Source organism: Pectinophora gossypiella, chromosome 21 (assembly GCF_024362695.1).
Source record: "Pectinophora gossypiella chromosome 21, ilPecGoss1.1, whole genome shotgun sequence".
NCBI lineage: Eukaryota > Metazoa > Arthropoda > Insecta > Lepidoptera > Gelechiidae > Pectinophora > Pectinophora gossypiella.
In genome coordinates this window covers 971,146-990,694 of record NC_065424.1, presented here as the reverse complement: position 1 = coordinate 990,694, position 19,549 = coordinate 971,146, and the positions used below count along the sequence as shown (strand labels likewise).

Below are 19,549 nucleotides of genomic sequence, written 5' to 3'. Positions count from 1 at the left end.
CTCCAGTTGATTGAGGGGAGACCTGTGCCCAGCAATGGGACGTATAGGCTGTATGTATTTGAATCGTGAATTTATCATGAATTGGTCATTCTACGACTGGGACATTCTGAGCTGAAACTTTTCAATTTCGTAACATGATAGCCCTGTTCGGAGAAGGCGTGAGATACACCGTAGTGTTACGGGTTCCAATCCCTGATCAGACTCTAAACCACTGAATTCGCCTTTTTTATTTATTATTTTTTTTATTTATTCCAAATAAGGTACAATTTTTCTTAAAAAAATAATTTCGCCAAACTTATACCAGTTTGTCGGCGGGCGCGGGGGTTGATTTGAATTCATGTTTGGATCAGAGACAATTGATATCACGTAGTTTCCAGGATTTGTGCCCGGTTAATGGCGATAGGAGGAGCTCGGTGGCGCAGCGGTAAACGCGCTCGGTCTGCGATTGTTGAAGTTAAGCAACTTTCGCAAAGGCCGATCATAGGATGGGTGACCACAAAAAAAAAGTTTTCATCTCGAGCTCCTCCGTGCTTCGGAAGCCACGTTAAGCCGTTGGTCCCGGCTGCATTATCAGTCGTTAATAACCATCAATCCGCACTGGGCCCGCGTGAGTTTAAGGCCCGATCTCCCTATCCATCCATAGGGAAGGCCCGTGCCCCAGCAGTGGGGACGTTAATGGGCTGATGATGATGATGATGAATGGCGATAGGCTCGCTCCTATTACGTATAGGGCTTAAACATATCTGGCGGGGAGTGGGTGTGTATCCTATACGCCTCTGACTACCCCTTTGGGGAACATGCTTTCAAAGGAGGACCGGCAAAATTACATGGACCCTGGCCTATGGACCAATAACGTTAAGCGATATGTTGTTGGAAAGGTTTTTTATTTTCTACAACTTTTACTATGGCGGCAAGTCTCGAATCGCTGTGGGAAAAACGTTATGAGCAAATAAAATGAAACTTCATCTCAATATCTTTACAGCTTTTATTGATTATAATAAGTTGTTATAAAGGATTTTAAACGTGTTATTTATATATTAATGCATAGTATTGTCCATAATTCATATTCATAATTCAATTAGTGGGGGTGTAAGGGGCTCTAAATGACACCTTTCGGAGCCCAAGCCAGACCTATCTCGCTTCTGAGCCAGGTCTACAAGTTGTTTTCGAGGGTCATTACGAATCGTCTCGCTTGCAGGTTTGACGACTTCCAGCCTCCCGAACAAGCCGGTTTCCGAAAAGGCTTTAGCACCATAGACCACATCCATACGCTGCGGCAGGTTATACAGAAGACTGAAGAGTATAATCTGCCACTTTGCTTGGCGTTTGTGGACTATGAGAAAGCCTTTGATTCGATCGAGACCTGGGCGGTGTTACAGTCTCTTCAGAGGTGCCAAGTGGACCATAGGTACATCGAAGTGCTAAGGGACCTCTACCAAAACGCCACTATGTCAGTTCGAGTACAGAACCAGAGCTCTAATCCGATCCAACTGCAGCGAGGAGTGAGACAGGGAGATGTCATCTCTCCGAAACTGTTCACTGCTGCATTGGAGGATATTTTTAAGCTTCTGGACTGGAAAGGATTTGGCATCAACATCAACGGCGAGTACCTGACGCACCTTCGATTTGCCGATGATATAGTCCTAATGGCTGAGACCCTGGAAGACCTGAACACCACGCTCGAGCATCTCAGTAACGCATCCCAACGAGTGGGTCTTAGCATGAACATGGCAAAGACAAAAATTATGTCCAACGACCATGTCGCACCCACTCCAGTTCAGGTTGGGAACGTTACACTCGAAGTTGTAGACCAGTACATATACCTAGGACAAATAATCCAGTTAGGTAAGTCCAACTTCGAGAAAGAGATCTCTCGTCGGATCCAACTCGGATGGGCAGCGTTCGGGAAGCTGCGGAATATCTTCTCGTCCAAAATACCTCATTGTCTCAAGACGAAAGTCTTTGACCAGTGCGTGTTGCCAGTGATGACCTATGGTAGTGAGACGTGGCCGCTTACTATGGGTCTCGTGAGGAGGCTCGGTGTCGCTCAGCGGGCAATGGAGAGAGCTATGCTCGGTATTTCCCTGCTCGATCGAATCAGAAATGAGGAGATCCGCAGGAAAACTAAAGTCACCGACATAGCTCGGAGAATTGCAAAGCTGAAGTGGCAGTGGGCAGGACACATAGCGAGGAGAACCGATGGCCGATGGGGCGGAAAGGTTCTGGAATGGCGACTACGCGTCGGACGACGCTCAGTGGGTAGGCCCGCTACAAGGTGGACCGACGATCTGGTGAAGGTCGCGGGAAGCCGCTGGATGCGGGCAGCGCAGGACCGATCGTCGTGGAGATCCTTGGGGGAGGCCTATGCCCAGCAGTGGGCGTCATACGGCTGATGATGATGATTGTCCATAATGATATCCATAACATCAAATAACGACTGCGGACGACAGCCAGTGTCTCGCACGGAGATTCCTATCGTCCCCCTCCCCTCCCCGCTCCCGTTGCCCCCGCGCCGCTTATCTACGAAACTCGTGGTGTTTACGCTGGGATAACTTTTTTCTCACAGCGATTCGAAACTTACCGCCATAATGGAAGTTGTAGAAAATAAAAAAACCTTTCTAACGATATATCGCATAACTTTATTGGTCACATAGGCCAAACTGTCGGACCCCCTTTAAATTATTTATTTCAGATTAATATCCATAATTATAAGTACCTACATCAGATTAGATTAGATAAATTAAAATTAAATTATATATAAAGTCAAATAAAATTAATATTATTAATAAAAATGAAATTACACGAAATAAAATAAAATACATTGGTGCCCATTCGGGTGCACACAAACCCAACCCAAATTCAGTTCGACAGCTCCCAAATGAGTGCCGTCCTGCACTTATAATAAGTGCAAGAAAGGGATAGAGCCAATTTTAGTCCTTGTTCCTTGTTGTTGGCTTTGGTTGCGTGCGTTTAAATTATGAACTACTTAATTTGTAAATTCTCACTAAAATGCCACTGGACTGGAAGACTTCATGAATAAAACCAGTCTTATACAGATAACATCGGGGGCATCTTATCAGTGAGATGATATAAGATGTCACGAAAATAAATAAGTTTGTGATGGCAACAAATAATAATAGAGACAGTCACATTGCGAGTTGTGTTGCGACACATAATGAGTACAAACATTTTTGAAGAATATGTTTATTATGCGTATATTTTATACGTACAGTCATGAGCAATATCATGTACCCAGTTTAGAACCCTGTCGCACTATCATATTTTTGACATTTAATGAGGCTTACGGTTTAAATTGTCAAAAAAGTTAATGAGACATGGTTGCAAAGTGTATACATATTAGTACTCGTGACCGTACCTACGTAAGGGACTCCTTTTAACCATTTTACTATAAAAAATAAAATAAAAATGTTTATTTCTTTATACTGTAGTACATACATACACATAAACTCACACCTATTTCTCACCAGGGTAAGAAAACTATAGAATTCCATTTGCTTCGATCCTGACACACTTCTCTTGCTTCCTCCACATCCATCAATCGCTTCATACACGCACGCCGGTTCAGAGTAGATCGTGATATTGTAAATCAATGATTTTGGTACTGAACGGAGCGAAATAGATCGACCATTGTACATAGACGACTGAAACAATCCCACGCCACCGTCACAAGTTGTTGTAAAAAAAAGTAGTTTACCCTTTTACTTTTTTCTATTACCAATATTTTTCGTAAAATATATTTGTTGTCCTTTTCACAATTATGGACTGTCTATTGTCGTTATTAATATTATAAATGCAAATGTACTTCTGTCTGTTATCTTTTCAAGCCTAAATTCTGGATGTGCAGGAAATATCGCACTTAAGCAGATCAAAATAAATAAATAAAACTCAGGAACGGACATGTAATGTATTTGCTAAGATTTGACTTAGTTACTTGTGGTTGGTGGTGGTATTGGTGTGAGATGCATAATGTGGTACTTTTAGATATGGCAGCCAGCTGCGACGTCAGAGATTGACTGCTCCTCTGGCACCCCGCGTGCGGGACCATCCACCTAGCTGGCAGGACCATCGGCCTCGAGGGCAAAGTGCCGTGCTCGTGCCTCTCGTCGTGCGCTGCCGTTGCGTGACCAGCAGATAGCAGAAATGCTGGCTGGTCACGACTCCGGCAGCGACGACGAGTTCGGAGAAATAGACAGTGAAGCTGAAGAAGACGACGACGGAGAAATGCGGGGGAGCCCACGGATTCTCGGCTACTTGCCGTGGCGAGGCGGCTTCGCAGCATGATTGTAGATAGGGAGGAGTTAGGCGTGCGTGACACAGGCGGGTGAAATGCCTGAACTGGACGAAGGACTTCAGCAGGAGGTAGGATTCCTCGAAGGATTAGGAATAAGTGAAGATGTCTTCACTGTAGAAGGGGACATGCGTGAGAATATGGGGGACGGGGGGGTGGAGCCTTTGTGGATGGGGATATGGGGGAGACCACAGAAAGTAATCATCCCCCTCAGTATTCGTTACGATATCACTAACACCCTGTATTATTGTCATAAATCGTTTCTTATGCTGAACTATTTTTTTTGTTTAAAATGGCCGCGTCGAAGCAATTGATCTAAAAAACAATATTACTATTTGACATTTGTTTGCATTGCGCACTTTTATATGCGCAAATGTCAAATTGCAATATTGCTTTCTTGCAATATTGCTGGGGGTCTAAACAGGCCACACTGACGCGGTAGGTATTGCTGCTGGAGATTATTGCGCACTTACTTTTATATGCGCAAATGTCAAATTGCAATATTACGCACGTTTTTAGATGAATTGCTTCGATGTGGCCTTTTTAACCCCCTTTTGCTTTCCACCTTATTTACCTTAAAGACAAACACGAGATGGCGTGATGAGTTGGATGCGTACTTGACATATATTTATGAAAAACGGCGTTCGTGCCTCACCCAACAGGGTCCACATAATACCAGCGTCGTGGTTCACGCCGCGACTTGTGCTGAGTGAGGCCCTTTTATCTCAGGACGTCCACCACCACCTTATGATCATTGTAATGAACATCCTTCTATGCTTTTTGTAATTGTTTTGTAAAAAAATAAGTGATGTTATTGTCTTGTCTTTGTGTGTGGCGTCCTTTTATAATAAACAATTTCTATTCTATTCTTTCTATTCTATTCTACATCTTGGAATGAGAAAACCCTAGATCGGAAGGGATGGAAGAAAGGAGGCCTTTGCCCGGCAGTGGGATGGTGTAGGCTAAAAATAACAATAGTAAGTTGGGACAAAAAGCTCGCATACCTGAAAGGCTATGATCCCGTAGGCTACGAGGAAGTCCTGCGCCGACGGCTGGTAATCCATCATGGTGGGAGCGGGGGGCGTGACGTCATCCAGCAGGATGCAGCTCCAGCAACTGGTTGCTACTGTGATTACTATCACCACCGACAGGACTGCTAGTGGCCTGGAAGACATTGATGTACCTTTTTGGTCTTTTTACGAGGGGAAATGTCTACTGCATACTCTCTTGTAGCGGGGCAGCGGATGGGTTATTTATTTTTAATTTTTTTGGCACAAACGTGTGTCGTAAAGTTTGCAGACGATTGCAAAGTTGAAGTATGAACTATTTACGCGCGTTTCGCGCTCACTTGGCTCTTCCAACCTATTTATTCCGTGACTGTGACTCGGATGGACAGCTATTCTGCCTCCAATGTGACCGGGTGTTCAAAACAAAGTTTGACCATGCCAGTATTCGAGTGCACGAAAGAAGAGACTGAGGTCGCCGATATATAACTAGTTTGACATTTATTTTAGTAAGTACCTACACAAATTGTCCAATGCTTTTATGTCGATGAGTTATAGACGGCGATACGGCGAACTTGCTTTCTGTTCTCTGATGATTATTGGAAATGAGCCATGTCAGGGGCCTTTGGCGGCTCAACAATAACCCTGACACCAGGGTTGATGAGGTCGGTAATTCACCTCACAACCGACACGATAGAAGAAGATTGGAAATAAAAGACTTTTTTTATTTACTTCATATCCTTTGGCGAGCCGAGCCACATGACAGGACAGAGCAGCAGCCCCAACACCAACATCCACACACAGTAGGAGATGCCCACACCGCCGCCGGTGATCTTCCACCAGAACAGCTGCAGGCTTTGCGATGCTGTGCAGATTGAAATGTTTAAAATCACTTAAAAACCTTTAGGTGACTAACACACCCGAAACCTCCATACAAAAATCTTGTTTTTATTTATTTATTTATATCATTAAAGTATTGACGACCTCCGTGGTCCAGTGGTTGAGCGTTGGGCTCACGATCCGGAGGTCCCGGGTTCGAATCCCGGTGGGGACATATCACAAAAATCACTTTGTGATCCCTAGTTTGGTTAGGACATTACAGGCTGATGACCTGATTGTCCAAAAAGTAAGATGATCCGTGCTTCGGAAGGCACGTTAAGCCGTTGGTCCCGGTTACTACTTACTGATGTAAGTAAGTAGTCGTAACATGAGCCATGTCAGGGGCCTTTGGCGGCTCCATAATAACCCTGACACCAGGGTTGATGAGGTTAGTAATTCACCTCTCAATCCACAGGATAGAAGAAGAAGATTAAAGTATTACATTGTTACCGTGTGCCACCTAACGCGTAGGAGAGAGACTGTCTCTTACTCACTCTCTCTCTCTCTCTCTCTCTCTCTCTTTACGCGCTCTCTCTCTTACTCCTTAGCTGCATGGCCATTTAACATTAAAGCACATCCCGGACACTTCATACAAACAACCTCGTTTTACACAGACACTACACATTGACATTATCATACACGCCCATCTGTGTCTGATACGATTCAAGTATAAACCATTAAAGTATGTTGGGGGGGGGGGGAGTGGGGCAGACGCTGGTGGGGAGCGAAGAGTTGCCGTTCTATATGTAGTGTTATTCCTTCTATGACTATGAAGTCTATGAAATCGTATTCACTCGTATAAATTAAAGCCGTGGTACTTATCGCCTCCATGTGCAGTGATTGTGCATACGTACTTACTGCTCAGACATTGTATATCGGAACGGGCAATGTGACCGTGACACTACAAATTCACGGATAAATTCAATTTCATTTAAAATGACTTACCAAATATGAAATTAGGCACTCCCGCGCCGAACACGGTCGCATCGAGCAGAAAGGTGACAAGTTGTCGCGTGCGCTGCCCGAACGCCAGCTCCGCCACCGCCGCATACGGAAACCTGGGCAGATTTGCACAGAATTAATAACAAATTATTCTTATATAAAAAAAAAATATTCTTACCGTGTGCCGCCTCACCGCGTAAGTGCGAGGGAGACAGACAGTACCATTTACACCCGTATACTAAGATCTTAACTCCCGCCGTTGGTCCCGGTTACTACTTACTGATGCAAGTTAGTAGTCGTTACATGAGCCATATCAGGGGCCTTTGGTGGCTCAATAGGAACCCTGACACCAGGGTTGATGGGGTTGTTAATCCACCACACAGTAAATTTAAGTTTGTTAATGTGTGTTGGGAAGACCAAGAAGAGCTTACATGGAACAGATTAAAGAAAATTTTAACGTCGTGTCTCATAGGGAAGTCAAGGAATTTGCCTTTGATAGACTGGAATGGAAAATGCTACACCATGCTAGAGCGTGGCTCTTAAATTGATGATGATGAATGTGGCGTCCAATATGGAAATAAAAGTTTTTCTTTCTTTATGTCGAAAGGGGATAGACAAGCTTAAACAAATCTAATGCCAACCTGATCTTCTGTTTGATCAGCGGAGATATCTCCTGAGCCAGCAGCCAGCTCCTGCCCAGCAGCACAGCCGTGTACAGCTGTAAACCGAACACTCCTATAACCAGGGGAGCTCCATACACGCCTGCAACAAAACAATGTCATTCAGCACCCATTTAGTTCAAACCAAAAAGACAACCCACCCTACAAGTAAGACAATGTCTTTATTTGCACTATAAGCCTTAAATATATGATAATATTAGTTAACATTTACAAGTTATATAGTTACTTATATAGTTTTAAAGCTAAGGACACCAAAAGTAATTATTAGGTACTTACTTGCTTTTTCTTTTTAAATTTTCGCCATGGCGTTAACTACTTGGCCGGACAAATGGAGAGCGCTGAGGGCTCTCTCACCCGATACAAAATTTAAGACAACAGGCCTAAGCAGAGAATAAGGAATAAGTAATACTACCTAAGGGTGCCTATTTGTGCGCGAACCTCAGCTCATGGCGGCGTTGTGACCACAAGACCACGCGCTTTTTTCTTCGAAAACTTACCACATGAAATGACCGGCTTGGGCAGGGCCACAACAGGGAAGACCCCAAACAGGTCCACAATGCAAAGGGTGCTAAAGAGCACGCTGAGGCCTCCAGTGGTCTGGCCCACCGAGTAGTCTTCGTGCCGGACCACCACCCTGGCCTTCAGGGAGCCCTGGTGGGAATCCAGACGAGGGAGCTTCATCGCTGCTCGTCTGAAAAAAAAACCTCTAATAACTCAAATGCACAGGGACTCCCGGGGAAGTGTGGCAAGCGGTGCGGGGTGCAAGGTGTTGTTTACGGTTGAGTTTCTTTTTGACGTGACTTACTGTAGATTTGCCGCAGATGGCATTAACTGATGATATGGTGCTGTTGAGCCCATCGATTGGTGCGCTGCGACGTCTGGTGAAAATATGCGAAACCTACGCAGAGGCTCATGGGCTCAGATACAATGCATACAAAAGCGAGTTCATGGTGTTTAATACAGGTGCTAAAAGCTACCTAAATGTGCCTGATATAACGTTATGTGGCTCTCCATTGAAAAAAGTGGATAAGGTGAGGTATCTGGGCCATTGGGTCTCTGATAATTTGTCAGATAATGTAGACATAGAAAGGGAGCGCAGGGCGCTGTCTGTTCGCTGTAACATGTTGGTCCGCAGATTTTCGCGTTGTAGTGAACAAGTAAAGGCGACGCTTTTCAAAGCGTTCTGCCAGTCGTTCTACACGTGCGGTCTGTGGGTCAGCTTTACGCAGCGAACTTATGGAGCTCTGCGTGTTCAATATAATAACGCATTCAGGATGCTGTTCGGACTGCCGCGTTATTGCAGCGCCTCATTAGTGTTTGCAGAGGCGCAAATTAATTGCTTCTACACCATCATGAGGAAACGTTGCGCCTCCTTGCTGCGCCGAGTGCGCGCCAGCTCGAGCAGTATCCTGAGTGTGTTAGCAGACCGGTGGGACTCCCCGCTGCTGAAGCGCTGGATGCAGCTGCACGCTACTGTGCCAAGGGTCGCGCGTGTGTATTAGCTTAAGTTGTATAAGTTGTTACTAACATTAGAATATAAGTTGTTTGTTACTAACATATATGGATACAGTCCGAATTAAATAATTTGAATTTTGAATTTGAATTAACTACTTGGCCGAACAAATGGGGAGCGCTTAGGGCTCTCACCCGGTATTACAACGTATTACAACGTTTAAGACAACAGGCCTGAGGGTGCCCAGTTGGGCGCGAACCTCGGCACAAGGCGTCGTCTGAGAAGAAAAATATTTGAAAGAATTAATCGACCCTAGTGGGTCGATAGCGATAAGCGCTGATTGAGGGAAATCGTCGACCACGCCGGCAGGGTTGGTATCGGGGTCCTATTACGGTTGGGTGATGTTGTCCTAAATCATCTATGCTCACTTCGGAGAGTCCGTACAAAAATCCAATTCTTACCCCCATGCCGCTTTACTGCGTAATTGCGAACGATACATACTGTTCCTCTACTCTTAGTGGCTTACAGTCATTATGTGACTCATGTTTATAGATGTAAAGCTTGTTTAAAACCATTTACTTAAACTAATCCATTTAAAAAAATCCTTATGAAAAAAGCCGTTTAAAACCGAAATCAACCATTTTTTTTTCGGTTTAGAACGGCTGCTGTTGATGACTAATTACTTATGTTTTTCTTAATTATAACTACATTTTCTTAATTTTATCGATGTAGGAATATAACGGAGTATTTGTAAGCCGTGTAATGAATTTTTGAATGTGTAATATACATCAAACTTAAATTAACTCGATGAAGTTAGTTTGCGGCCACATAAAACTAAAACCGGTGGTCGTAAAGAAAAAAGATTTATAAGTACTTAAGTAGGTAAATTTCGGTGGCCGTTTTCTATTTTAAGTTTTGTAAAAAAGTTTTGTATTTTAAGGTGATTCATTAGAGTTCGGGACTAGGAGTTCATTACGAAAATCTGCGCCGCATTTGGATATTCCGAAATGTCTACCCACCCTACAACGTATACGGTTTCACGTTGCGGTTCTGTTTACTGTTCCGCATTATGCCAATCATGCGGAACAGTAAACTCTGCTTGCATCATAGCACTGGGAGGTAATAAGATAGTTTATGGTAGTGGGTCAAACTACTTAGTTCTTTAAACACATATTAACAATGGTACACGCGCCCCTGTATTTAGGGTAACCTGTATTGGGCTGGTTTTTCCTTTGCGGTTTGGAAGGTCAGACAGGCAGTCGCGGATCCGCCCATGGTCAGCAGAATACCTATCAAGACACAGACATGAACGTCGTTTTTTAGGAACATAGCGCGGAAAGTCCCACATTGAAGGAGTCTATACAGAGTGTTAGTGACATCGTAACAAGTACTGAGGGGGATGATACAGACCTGAGTTAATATCAATTGGAATTCTCCGACGCAAAAGTTATGATTTTTTTTTAATTATTTTTATTCTATAGTTTAGCGATGGAGAATTCCACTTGATATTAACTCAGAATAATGAGCTGAATCATCCCCCTCAGTATTTGTTACGATGTCACATACCTACAAGTAAGTACAAGCTTGGGTGTTAGTGACACCGTAACAAATACTGAGGGGATAATTCAGACCATGATTCTGAGTTGATATCAAGTGAAATTTCCTGTCAGAAAATTCATGATTTTAGTGTCTTTTTTAATTATTTTCAGTTCCATGCTTTTTTGTGCTGACCCATCCAATGACCGGCCTTTGCGAAAGTTGCTTTACTTCAACAATCGCAGACCGAGCGCGTTTACCGCTGCGCCACCGAGCTGCAAAAACGCCACTGGACAAAAATGCATGGGGCAACATATGCTGTAAATTGTAAGTAAATATAATAGATACTAAGTTTCCTGCTAACATAGTTTTTAAGTTTTTTGTCACTAACGCGATATGGATTTTGGTCCGAAATAAAAGTTATTATTATTATAATAACCCTTTTTATTACACCCAGGTACAATTACATTTTCCGCGAGAAACAAAGTAGGTAGCAACATAAAAATTATTTTTATATATGCTTTTATCATTACTTACATTGAATTTTGGAATGATTGTGTACCGGAGTAATGAGAAAATAGGTATTTAATACCCCCTCCGGTTGATTGAGGGGAGGCCTGTGCCCAGCAGTGGGACGTATATAGGCAGTTTATGTAGGTAAGTAATTAATAATTATTACGTTAAAGCAGTACAACACCATCTATATTATTTTTGGCGAACGCAGCCTGTAACGATGATTAGTCGCCAATAAATCACTAAAAAGGTCGTAGTAACAAAACGGATATTCACTCCAGTTCCGTGGGCTAAGATGCATCAGTAGGTCTGTTTTATAACAATGTCCGTTAGAAAGAGATCTTAAGCTCACGACAATATCCCAATTGGGGTATTATTATTATAAATAGCCTATATATCCGTCCCCACTGCTGGGTACAAATCTCCCTTCAATCAACCGGAGGGGGTATGGTGCAAACTCCACCACGCTGCTTCACTGCGGGTTGGTGGAAGTGTTTTTACGGCTAATAGCCGGCACCAACGGCTTAACATGCCCTCCGAAGCACGGAATCAACTTATTTTTTCAGGCAATCAGGTGATTCAAGCCTGGAAAGTCGTTACCAAACAAAGGACAGTCTCACAAAGTGATTTCGACGATGTCCCCATACCGGACCTCCAGATCGTGAGCCTAACGCTTTAACCACTAGACCACGGAGGGTTTTGGGGTAGTCAGAAATAAATCCATCGCAAGATAAACTAAGTACCCACACCTCACCGAGCTTACTGTTAGACCAACGTGATACGTGGTGAGTCGTATCGCCGTCTATAATGGTCGAGCCAACTGTGTTAGTAAGTATAACTATACTTAATAACTCAGTGGTGCAAGTCCGGAAGAGGGGTTAGAATCGGCGTTCCCCTTTCTAAAATCACCATCATCTCCCTAACGTTATCCCGTTTTTCACGGGGTCCGCTCACCTAACCTGAAGATTTGACAGGTCCAGTTTTTTACAGAAGCGACTGCCTGTCTGACCTACAAACCCGCCAAGGAAAAGCCAGCCCTATACAAGTTAAGTCACATACCTCCGAAACGCATTTCTCGGGAATGCGGGTTTCCTCACGATGTTTTCTTCACCGCTGAGCACGTGATTATCATTGTGCACGCAAACTATACTCATGGCTGAAATTTGAATCTGCCGCCTCGACTTACGCGAGCCGCGGCATTCCACGCTATTGGTCGAAACCAATATGGCGTCTCTCTGTTCGCGCCGACCACGGGGTTCACCACGGATAATTTGTTTGCTGTGAATTTATTGTGAAGAAACTGTTTAATCTATCGGAAATTGTGTTATTAATGTTGGACAATACCTAATTCAACTCAGCTGAGTGTTAAGTTGGTGAATACAACAAGGAACTGTCGGCGGTATAGGTATCTCGATCCCGTGGTTTGGAGCCCGGCGCAGCAGCAGTCAGGTTGGTGGCTTTCTTATTTCATGCTGTGATTATGTATAGATTTGTGTTGCACTGACCACCTTACCAGCCATGGATTTAGTCTCTAGCTCTGGTTATCGAAGGAATTAACGAACATATTTTGGTCCTTTGTCGCTCGGATGGTAGGTCACGTGACATTCGGTCGGTCGGTTTTATTTATCGGTATTTACCTATTAAAAACAGTTTTCTTAGTGTTTTTTCGGTTAAAATAGTAATATTTCGGGTTTATTTTAGCTTATTTTGGTTGTACTTATAGGTACATATACGTATTTTCGGCGTATTTCGGTTTTTTCGGTTTCGGTCACTGACCTCTGCTCGGTTCGGTTCTAAACAGTTTTCTCGGTGTTATTTCGGTTAAAATAACAATATTTTGGGTTTATTTTATCTTATTTCGGTTGTACTTATAGGTGCAGATTTGTATTTTCGGTGTATTTCGGTTTTTTCGGTTTCGGTCAATGACCTCTGCTCGGTTCGGTTCTAAACAGTTTTCTCGGTGTTATTTCGATTAAAATAACAATATTTCGGATTTATTTTATCTTATTTCGGTTGTACTTATAGGTACAGATTTGTATTTTCGGCGTATTTCGGTTTTTTTCGGTTGTGTATTTCGTTGTTGAATAAAATAGGTAATTCAACATGGCGAAAAAGTTTGAAGTAAAATTCAAAATAGAATGCGATTGGTTTTTAAATACAATTGATATGATTGATTCATCGGAGTTTAGCTCAAGTGTAAAATTAGCGCGGTTACGTAAGTTAACTTCTCATTTTGATAACTTAACGGAGGCCTATGAATGTTTATTGGAGGTTGTAACCGATTCGGAAGTAGTTGCAAAGTACGACGAACAATATAAATGCGCGACTTTACAATATGACAAGTTGGAAGCCAAGGCTACGGAGCATCCACACTCACAGGGTACTTACATACCTACCACTAGTGCGCCGTTTGCTCGCCTACCGCAAATTAATTTGCAAACGTTTGATGGTGACTTATTTACATGGTGCAGTTTTATAAGTTTGTATAATTCGCTAGTGTCGTCTCGTACAGACATTTCAAAAACCGAGAAGTTTCATTACCTGTTCTCTCATTTGCAAAAGGAACCAAGGTCAATGTTACAACACTTGCCAATGGTGGATTCATCTCTTGATACGGCTTTGGAGCTTCTGAAAGCACGGTATGACAACAAACGCTTGCTCGCGGACACGCATATATCGCGTATTTTGAATATTCCGGTATTGAAAAAGGTTAATACGTTGCGTACGAGTATTTTGAACCCGTTACTGGAGTCAACTCGGGCTTTGAAAGGATTAGGTCTACCTGTGGACAGCTGGTGTTATATGCTTGTGCATATCAGTTTGTCTAAATTGCCTATTGACATTAGGACTCGGTTCGAACAAAAGTACGGCGGATTAAGGTGTGATTTACCGACATTTGAAAATTTAACGACTTTTTTACAAAATGAGTGTAGTTTGCTTGAAACAACGACTTCAGGTTGCAATAATTCTGAGGTTCCTAAAACAAAAAATATTAATTCGGTTTCGGTAGCTCCGTACAGCACGGACGCTAAACATAGGTGCGCGTTTTGCTCAATCGCGGGTCATGATATTGACATTTGTTATAAATTTAAAAACGGGTCTTCTGGTGAGCGTAGAATGTGGATACGCAATAATGGGCTTTGCTTCAAATGCTTCGGCCAACACTCGGCGTCTTCTTGTAACCGTCATGTTCCTTGCGGGCGGTGTGGTAACCTCGGTCACCATACATTAATATGTACGTTAGATATGCAGCCTAGTGCTCGGACGGCAAAAGGTGCACACGTTCAAAATAATAATTCATATAATAAAAACTTTAATCAGAGCACCCGTAACGAGCGTATGGTGCATACTGTGATGTCTGGCCACCCCGGTCAGGCGCACGACGTGAGGCCGGGCGGTTTCGCTTGTTGTTCGGGCGCGGATAGCGCGGCAGTTGTCGGTCACGCGCTGCCGTCGGGTTATTCTGTTCAATCGGAATAGCAATTAGCGCAGAGTAATGTTTCTTCTATGCCTACTTTACAAGATAATGTTATTTTACCTACAGTTATTGTTAATGTTTTATCGGGTAATGGGGAGCTTGTCAAGGCAAGGGCATTATTAGATTTCGGTTCACAGGTTTCGGTTGTTCGTAGCGATTTTGTTAATTCACTCGGTTTGAAAAAACATTACTCTGTGACTCCTTTGTTGGGTGTAGGTGGCACTCACGCTTCGAATAGTAATTATATTGTTACTATTAATTTTCGGTCGGAAAGAAATAATATTTTTTTATCGGTTAATGCGGTTGTTTTGAAAACTCCTACCACTTATGTGGCTAGTCGGCTCGGTATTTCGGATAATTTACGTATTTCGGATGATGGTTTCGGACATTTATCGAAGGTCGATATTATTTTCGGTTGTGATATTCTCGGTGAAATTGTAGAAGGGAATAAGGTCACTTTACGGCCGGGTGGACCTTATGCCATTGATACAATATTTGATTTTGCTATTTTCGGGCCATTACGGGGCAATTATAATAATAATAATGTTGTTTGTCGGAATCGGAATATTGATGTTTTTTCGGGTGTCTCATTGGTGGACGCGGTTGAGCGGTTCTGGAAGTCGGAGGAGCCGCCCAAGGTTAAAATTAGGGATCCTTGCGATGTTGATTGTGAGCAGTTATTTTCGGGTTCGGTTATTCGGTGTTCGGATGGTAAATATATGGTTCGGTTGCCATTGATACCTAATCACGCGGAGTTGGGTGATTCCGCGCAGGTTGCTATTCGGCGGTTTATGGCTTTGGAAAGGCGAATGCGGGTTCAGCCTAAGTTCAAAGAAAAATATGTTCAATTTATTCGGGAATATATTCATTTAAAACATATGCAACTTTCGGAGTTTGATATTAATTCGGAACAGGAACATTACTTTTTAGCGCATCATGGTGTTTTTAAAACGTCTGGTGACACGGATAAGATTCGGGTTGTTTTCGACGGTAGTGTTAAGACAACTACTGGGGTTAGTCTTAACGACTGTTTGTATTCGGGAGAAAGGTTACAAAACGATATAACTAAAATTATTTTAAATTTCCGTTTACCTCGGGTGGTGTTTACCACTGATGTAAAGATGATGTTTCGGATGACCTGGATCCATCCCCAGGATCGTAGGTATCAATTGATTTTATGGCGGGAAAGTCCAGCTGATCCCATTCAGATTTTTGAACTTACTACAAATACTTACGGTCTTAAGTCGAGTCCTTTTGTAGCGATACGTTGCTTGCACCAGTTGGCTGCTGATGAGCAGGAACGTTTTCCCAGGGCTGCGAAGTTACTGATAAATAATTCTTATGTTGATGATCTTAATGGAGGCGCAGACACGGTTGAGGAAGCACAGGAAATTAGAGACGAGTTGATACAGCTGATGAAGACGGCAGGTTATGAGCTGCGAAAGTGGTCGTCGAATGAACCTCGGCTCCTCGCTGATTTTCCTGAGGATTTCTGCGAGACACCTCGTTGTTTTGAGGATAAAGACACTTTCGGTTTTATTAAGGTCTTAGGAATTCAGTGGAACCCTTCATCGGATGCGTTTACGTACAGGGTAAATAATTTACCTTCGGAACAGTCGCCAGTTACTCGGCGAAGCATACTTTCTTCCTTGGCTAGACTTTTTGATCCGTTGGGTTGGATATGTCCGGTGGTTTTTCGAGCCAAACTGTTATTACAAGAGCTGCTCAGTGACGGAGCTAAGAATGTGGAGTGGGACGCTCCAGCCCCTGAGCACTTGGTTAAGAAGTGGAATGATCTTGTTTCGGATCTACCGAATTTACAGAGAATTTCAATTCCACGGTGCTTGAAGCCTGCTAATGACGTCAGTTATTCCTTGCATGGTTTTTGCGATGGGTCGTCGTTGGGATACGCGGCTGCAGTTTACTTACGGTCGGAGAATATTCACGGAGAAGTTTCGGTTCGGTTAGTGATAGCTAAGTCTCGGGTTGCCCCCCTAAAAAGCAAAATGACTATACCACAGTTAGAACTCAGTGGCGCAGTACTTCTTGTTTCTCTCCTACATCACGTTTTCTCTGCGTTGAGTGAGCTTTCTATTGAATTTTCGGAAGTTATTGGTTGGTGTGATAGTACCATCGTGTTGGCGTGGTTAAAGACACCACCACACAAATTAGAAGTTTTTCAAGGCAACAGAGTTTCTCAGATTAACAATGCCAACTTACCAATTCAGTGGAGACATGTTTCAAGTGGGTTGAACTGTGCAGATATTGGATCTAGGGGAGCCTCCGCGGCTCAACTTGTGGAGCACCCTCTATGGTGGGGTTCGGAGTGGCTTTGTCAACCACGTGAGCTTTGGCCTAGTGATAGGACTGAAGTTCCTATGGATTTACCTGGACTACGTGCGAAACACGTTACCAATATCGTTGTCGGTAATGAAACTTTAGATTTGTTATTCGGTCGGTATAGCTCGTTCGACAAATTAGTTAATGTCACGGCATATGTTTTTCGGTTTATTAAGAATTGTCGGCAAAGGTGTCGTCGTAATTTCGGTAAAAATATTTCGGTTTCGGAACGTCGTAGTGCGTTAAATTACTTAATTCGGTCGGTTCAGGATTCAGATTTTAATGAACATATCTCGGCATTAAGGTTAGGGAAACCTATACGAGATTCTTTAAGGAAATTAAACTTGTTTTTGGATAGTGACGGAGTGATTCGTGTTGGAGGGCGTATTCGACATTCGGGTTTACCCTATTCAGCTCGTCATCCTATTTTACTTTCAAGTAAACATAGATTTACTTTACTTTTGGTGGAATATTACCACAAAACTTATTGTCACGTCGGTTCCAACGCGTTATCGGCCATTTTATCTCGGACTTACTGGATACTTTCTGTTCGTCGGTTGACACGGACTGTCACATTTCGGTGCGTGCAATGCTTTAAGGCTAAGCCTCGTTTAGACCAGCCTTTTATGGCGGACTTGCCTCCTGATCGTGTTAGGTGTTCTCGTGCATTTGAAGGTGTCGGTACTGATTTTGCCGGACCGTTTATGATAAAAAGCAGTTCTTTACGAAATGCTCGGTTATTAAAATGCTATCTCTGTATTTTTGTTTGCCTGAGCACTAAGGCAGTGCATTTAGAGGTGGTCTCGGAGTTGTCGGTTGAGGCATTTGTTGCGGCTTTTACTCGGTTTACATCGCGGAGAGGAATACCGTCTTTGATGCGATCCGATTGTGGAACAAACTACGTCGGGACAAATAAATATCTAAAAGATCTTTATGTATATTTAAAGAGTCATCATGCGGATTTAGAACGCGAGTTAGTAAAAAGTAATATTACTTGGCTTTTTAACCCACCAAGTAGTCCAAATATGGGTGGACTATTTGAAGCGGCAGTTAAGTCTGCAAAGACTCACATGAATAGAGTTCTAGGTGAGAGACGGCTCACTTTTGAAGAGTTAACCACATTTTTTACCAAGGTGGAAGCGGTTTTGAATTCTCGCCCGCTTTGCCCTTTGAGTGCGGATCCTTCGGATTTGGAAGTATTAACACCCGGACATTTTATTATCGGTCAACCTCTGGTAGCATTGCCTGAACGTCCGTTCGAGGAAGTAAATATTTGTCGGTTGTCACGGTTTCACCAAGTTCAAAAACTTACTCAGCATTTTTGGTCTAGGTGGCGTGATGAATACTTACATACGTTGCAACAACGTACAAAATGGACTTCGCATTCTGAAGCTCCTAAGGTCGGTGATTTAGTTTTGATTAAGGAGGACAACTATCCTCCTCTAAAGTGGAAACGCGCTCGTATTTTGCGTCTTTTACCTGGTTCGGATTCGGTTACGCGCGTAGCAGAAGTTAGGACAGGGAACGGAATTCTGCTTCGGCCCGTGTCGAAGCTTTGTAGGTTACCATAGGTTTGGTTGGTTGATAACCAAGGCAGGCCTTGGTTCGGGGGGGAGGATTATGTGCACGCAAACTATACTCATGGCTGAAATTTGAATCTGCCGCCTCGACTTACGCGAGCCGCGGCATTCCACGCTATTGGTCGAAACCAATATGGCGTCTCTCTGTTCGCGCCGACCACGGGGTTCACCACGGATAATTTGTTTGCTGTGAATTTATTGTGAAGAAACTGTTTAATCTATCGGAAATTGTGTTATTAATGTTGGACAATACCTAATTCAACTCAGCTGAGTGTTAAGTTGGTGAATACAACAAGGAACTGTCGGCGGTATAGGTATCTCGATCCCGTGGTTTGGAGCCCGGCGCAGCAGCAGTCAGGTTGGTGGCTTTCTTATTTCATGCTGTGATTATGTATAGATTTGTGTTGCACTGACCACCTTACCAGCCATGGATTTAGTCTCTAGCTCTGGTTATCGAAGGAATTAACGAACAATCATTTATAATCCAAACATGAATTCGATAACCCGGTTCCGCTGGTTGTTTGAGGGCAGGCCTGTGCCCAGCAGTGGGACATACATAGGCTGTTTATGTTATATGTTATGTCTTAATAACGAATGGAACATTATTTAAAAACCACTTACAAAATCATGAATCCTTATAAGTACAACCAATACATACTCACCAATTACTCATATATGCATCACTTTTTTTTAACACTTAACTTCACTAACAAATTAAAACTATTACGAAAGAATATTAAACGACATTTGTTAATGAATTCACTGTTAATAAAGTTGGTAACTTTTAATAAAGCGTGTGGCTAGCGTGGCCGTCAGATAGCAACTGCAGGTCTTC

General features: G+C 43.1%; 2 protein-coding genes across 4 annotated transcripts in view; both read right to left on the bottom strand.

Moving 5' to 3' along the window:
• Positions 1–19,549, bottom strand: part of LOC126376480 (exportin-2) — a 192,327-nt gene that overhangs the window by 106,374 nt on the left and 66,404 nt on the right. The gene's annotated exons all lie outside the window — the stretch shown is intronic.
• The window catches only part of LOC126376562 (probable sodium-coupled neutral amino acid transporter 6), a 25,289-nt gene extending 5,740 nt beyond the window's left edge, over positions 1–19,549 (bottom strand). Inside the window, exons 1-6 of one of the 2 annotated variants that reach the window (XM_050024033.1) lie at positions 19,377–19,549; positions 8,312–8,505; positions 7,776–7,896; positions 7,138–7,250; positions 6,046–6,178; positions 5,314–5,473 (exon numbers count right to left, since the gene is read on the bottom strand). In XM_050024033.1, coding sequence (XP_049879990.1) covers positions 5,314–5,473; positions 6,046–6,178; positions 7,138–7,250; positions 7,776–7,896; positions 8,312–8,495 — 711 coding nt within the window. In that variant the 5' untranslated portion in view covers positions 8,496–8,505; positions 19,377–19,549. Of the gene's footprint in view, positions 1–5,313; positions 5,474–6,045; positions 6,179–7,137; positions 7,251–7,775; positions 7,897–8,311; positions 8,506–12,375; positions 12,395–19,376 lie in introns of those variants that run through there. The other variant, XM_050024035.1, reaches the window with a different exon arrangement.